Source organism: Nansenia antarctica (genome assembly GCF_963989245.1).
Source record: "Nansenia antarctica genome assembly, chromosome: 7".
Classification (NCBI taxonomy): domain Eukaryota; kingdom Metazoa; phylum Chordata; class Actinopteri; order Argentiniformes; family Microstomatidae; genus Nansenia; species Nansenia antarctica.
The window spans coordinates 34,640,722-34,645,588 of record NC_137677.1 but is presented as its reverse complement, the minus strand read 5'-3'; the positions used below and the strand labels follow the sequence as shown (position 1 = coordinate 34,645,588).

The 4,867-nt window shown below is 43.5% G+C and overlaps 1 protein-coding gene across 1 annotated transcript; it reads left to right on the top strand.

Moving 5' to 3' along the window:
- Nucleotides 1-390: 390 nt before the first annotated feature.
- On the top strand, nt 391-1,868 carry cxcr4b (chemokine (C-X-C motif), receptor 4b; the record flags this gene model as incomplete). Its single annotated transcript, XM_080536694.1, has 2 exons — nt 391-405; nt 684-1,868. The coding sequence occupies 2 exons, from the start codon at nt 391-393 to the stop codon at nt 1,776-1,778; spliced, it is 1,110 nt and encodes a 369-aa protein (XP_080392820.1). The 3' UTR covers nt 1,779-1,868.
- Nucleotides 1,869-4,867: the final 2,999 nt, after the last annotated feature.

Genomic DNA, 4,867 nt, shown 5'->3' with positions numbered 1-4,867 from the left:
ACACACACACACACACACACACACACACAACCAAACTCACACACAGACACAAACACTCTCACACACACACACGCACACACACACACACACACACACACACACACGCACGCACGCATACACACACACACACACACACACACACACACACACACACACACACACACACGCGCAAGGCGTCGGCATCCTCTGAGGCTGCAAGGTGCCACACGCAGCCCGGGGCCCCTCCTCTGGGCGGGTCTTGGGCGGGTCTTGAGCGCAGCGCTCCAGCAGTATTTAAAAAGTCGGACCTTTTCCAAACACTGGTTACTGGTTTACTTGCCACGCTGACTGGTCGCGGGGTTCAGCTTGCACACATCACCTGAGAGAGAAGAAACTCATTGCGTGTCCACGATGCCTGTCATTGATGTAAGTCTAACAATTCTTTTTTATTTATTTATTTAGTTCAGTCAAATGAACATATAAAAACATAGACATGGTCAATAAACATGGCCTATAAGCATCCGATCCATTCTGGAATGTTTTGAAAACCTGTTATTAACATTTAAACGATTTAAACGAATTAACATAATATCTTATTATCCTAAAATACTATTCTGCGGTTAGGTCTTCATACTTTTTTTGTTTGTTTAATAGACCTGACCTCCAATTAACTTTACTTCGTCTTTTTGTTGTTGTTGTTGCAGCACGTCGTGTTTAACGAATCTGATGATGCATCAGGGGATGATTATGACCCCCTGGAGGGGATCAATCACTGCGAACGCAATGATTTTCACCAGATTTTCCTACCGATAGTTTATGGAATAATCTTCATTTTGGGAATTATTGGCAACGGGCTGGTAGTGATTGTCATGGGCTACCAGAAGAAAGTCAGAACGATGACGGACAAATACAGGCTTCACCTCTCCGTGGCTGACCTCCTGTTCGTCCTCACCCTCCCCTTCTGGGCCGTGGACGGGGCCAGCGGCAGTTGGTGTTTTGGCGGTTTCCTCTGCGTGGCAGTGCACATGATCTACACTGTCAACCTGTACAGCAGTGTTCTGATCCTGGCATTCATCAGCCTGGACAGATACCTGGCGGTGGTGCGCGCCACCAACAGCCAAGCCACCAGGAAGCTCCTGGCGGAGAAAGTGATCTATGTGGGAGTGTGGCTTCCCGCCGCCCTGCTCACCGTGCCCGACCTGGTGTTCGCCAGGGTGTTCGACAAGAGCAACGACCTGCTGTTCTCCATGGCCGAGGAGGGGTCGGAGCCGGCCTCCAGAACCATATGCCAGCGTAACTACCCGGAGGAGTCTAGCAATATCTGGATAAGTGCGTTCCGCTTCCAGCACATCCTGGTGGGCTTCGTCCTGCCTGGGCTCGTCATCCTGGTCTGCTACTGCGTCATCATCGCCAAGCTGTCCCGGGGCTCCAAGGGCCAGACGTTGAAGAGGAAGGCTCTGAAGACCACGGTCATCCTCATCCTCTGCTTCTTCTGCTGCTGGCTGCCCTACTGCGCAGGCATCTTCATAGACACCCTGATGATGCTCAACGTGATCCCTCACACCTGTGCGCTGGAGCAGGGGGTCACCAAGTGGATCAGCGTCACAGAGGCCCTGGCCTACTTCCACTGCTGCCTCAACCCCATCCTCTACGCCTTCCTGGGGGTGAAGTTCAAGACGTCCGCCCGGAGCGCACTGACCCTCAGCAGTAAATCCAGTCACAAGATATTGACGAAAAAGAGAGGACACATTTCATCCGTGTCCACCGAGTCTGAGTCCTCGAGTGTCCTGTCCAGTTAACGGATAGTCACTGTCAGTGCCTGCGGGCGGCTAATTATCCTCAGGAAAGAAAGAACAAATCTTAAGCTGGACTAACTACATTTTGTACAGTTGTAAAACCTTTTTATTGCATTTTTGTTTGTTTGTTTTCTAAAAGTTTCTACTTGCGTTAGTCTTTTGGGGTTTTGTTTGTGAAAGCCTTTAATGTACAAAGCAGATTTAACAAAACAGGCAGAGCCTGTCCATTTAATGTCCATTGACTGGTCGACTGTATATAGCAACCCTGCCACTCCAACAGAGAAACATCTCCCGGCATATAGTTGCATTGTTCTACTTTGAATGACACAGGACATGCAACACTTCTTCATACTTGCTATGGGATAGTAGCTGTTTTCTTTGAAATATTTGTACATAGCTGTTTTCCTTTGTGTGTTCGCACTTAAGTTGTGTGGTCATCTAAGAAGCTATTATTTATTGCTGTCGCTCACACTGAAAGTTTTGTTATTATTTTTTGGGTCAATCTTTTGCAAGTTGTTCATATCATTTCAAAAGCTAGTGCTATTTTGTAAAAAAAAAGTGTTTTTTAAAATAAATTCTTAATGTGACATGTAATGACTGTGTGGTGTTCATTTCTCCTCAACATTTTCTTTCAAAGCGGCATCCCCCTCGGGGGAAGGGTGAGGTCTGGGAGGAGGGGGAGGTGTGTCCTGTCTCTGAACACAAATGCCTCCACCTGATCTGACTGAAGAGAAGGAGTGCCTGGGAGCCTCTGTAATTGCAAGGACATCTGTGCACTTTTACATCTTAAGCTGCCGTGGCACAAAAGCTCAGAGTTTGAGTTTGTATGAGAACCCATATGGCTTCCTAGAGAGAGTAAAAATAATGTGTTTAGTTCTATTATTCTCTTCTACTGTTTTCTTTTTCACTTGAAAAGAAACACATGCCCCGTCCTGCCAAAACCACACATGGTAGTGTGTTTATTTTAGTGCAAATAACAATCATTCATCAAATAAAAATGATTAATGATTAATGTGTTGATGAGAGCCAGAGTTGACACCAAACGTATCTTAGATAGGTTCTTCAATGTCAAACTAAGAACAAGTTAAATCAGATGGAAAATAGAATTCTTGACTACTGGAAATCGCTGGTAATACAATAAAACATACAATTAAAAAAAACACAGGGAAATCGTTGATGATTATTGATTGACGTGAATAAAGGCAGATATAACCGCTCATTATTTCTGTTCATAGTTCAGTTTAAACCAATGTTCCATGGACTTCACAGTCAAGATGTAAATATAAGCCACCATTCGTTGAACTTAGGAAAGACCAGTCACATTAACTGTTTTTAAGTGGTGGCTGTTTTTATCTGTAATGCGTGGGGATTATATCTAGTTCCAATGATGAAAGACTGATGATCGAGTTGGAGACTGGAGGAAGCCCAGAACAATGGCCAGTGAAGATGACTGCGCTGCATTGAAGCAAGTCACATTGACTCCACCAGATTCCAACAGGGAAGAATTACCATTTCTTTACATATAGAAAGGTGCTAAGTGTTCCCATCAGACCCAGAAGTTTATGGTCATTTTTTGAGCTCCAAGTTCTCGCAGTCTGCTTACAACAGTTACAGGATGAAATAAGAAGTGCTTTTTTCAGTTGGAAATGTTGTTGAATGGCTCACTTATTAGCATAAGAGCTCATCTGGTTCACTCAGCATACAAGGACAGTTGTACCATTCACGCTCCATTGAGTTCAGCTGGGCTCTCTCCACCTCTGGTTCTCAGCTGCCACTTGGAATCTTTCTGATGGATGTAGGCTTCCTCACCACTTTAGAGGACACCTCATCATCATTACGGTCGCACATACCAGGGTTCCCTTAAAGCCTTAAAGTCTAAATTCCATTAATGAATGAATGAATGAATGGTCTTTATTGTCATTAATACAGTACGGGTACCATACAACGAAATTTAGGAGGGGGGGCTCCCCTGGTGCTTGTAAAAAAGACTAAAAACAAGAGGGCCAAGGGTAAAATAAAAAAGGGAAAAGAGCTGGTTTACATAAATAAAGGCTATGTACACTATCTACTATACTATACTACTATACTATACAATAAAACACTGTGCTGTACTCTATGCTATGCTATGCTATACATATCCATATCCATATACATTTCCTATCTCTGAACCTTATGTACACAAGGGTTGTCATATTGCACATAGTATTTGTTGCACATTCATTTAAAGTGTCGCAGTTAGCAGGTTTAGAATGTTCACAGTTGTATTTCAATATTGCACTTATGTTTACAATCTAGTAGCTGCCATCAAATTGTCTAGATTGTCCAGGGCCTAGAACCTAGGTCTTTGCTGTGTTCAGGGCCTGAATGGCCCTAGGGTAGAAGCTGAGCTTCAGTCTATTTGTCCGTGCGAACATGGTCCTGATCCTATTTATAAGGCCTAAAAAGGCGTCAAATTTCAGTTATTCAGTCTAAAAATGAGGTGCTAGGTCTTAAAAGCGAGATCCTGCAAGGAAATCAGTCCGACCACATCTATTTACGCGGAAATGAATCAAGCTGGAACCCAAAAAATGGTCTTTGATAACGGATCAGAAATGAATGAGTCCTATGTACCTAGCTGTAGCACATAGCTGCTTTCTTTTAACAGTTAACCGATGTTTAGTTGCATCGTTTGCTCATATCTTTCTATAAATCGTCTGTAAATTGTTTCAAAAAACATTTTCTGCCATTTCTATCCCAAAAGAACCTTATGTCTTTAATTGGAAAATACTCTGAAAATGTTGGAACAAACCGTTTGTCAGGTTTGTCAGGGGTGATTTAGTGGCTTTGGATTGGACTGTTGTGCTTCCTTTTGAGAGGTTAAAGGCTAAAGTTGTTGAAATGCACAGGAAACGGTTTCTACTGGGAGTTCATCAGTAATGTCCACTCTACTGCTCCGAGAGGTCCCAATTGAGGGACTTTAATGAGGGACATTAACTACATTAACTATTACCAGATTGGACTCTATAACGTCAAGCTTATTGGTAATGAAAATACAAACACAGAGATCTCCTACCACTCTTATTGGAGAGCTGTGAGTTGGGTGTTACAGTAAA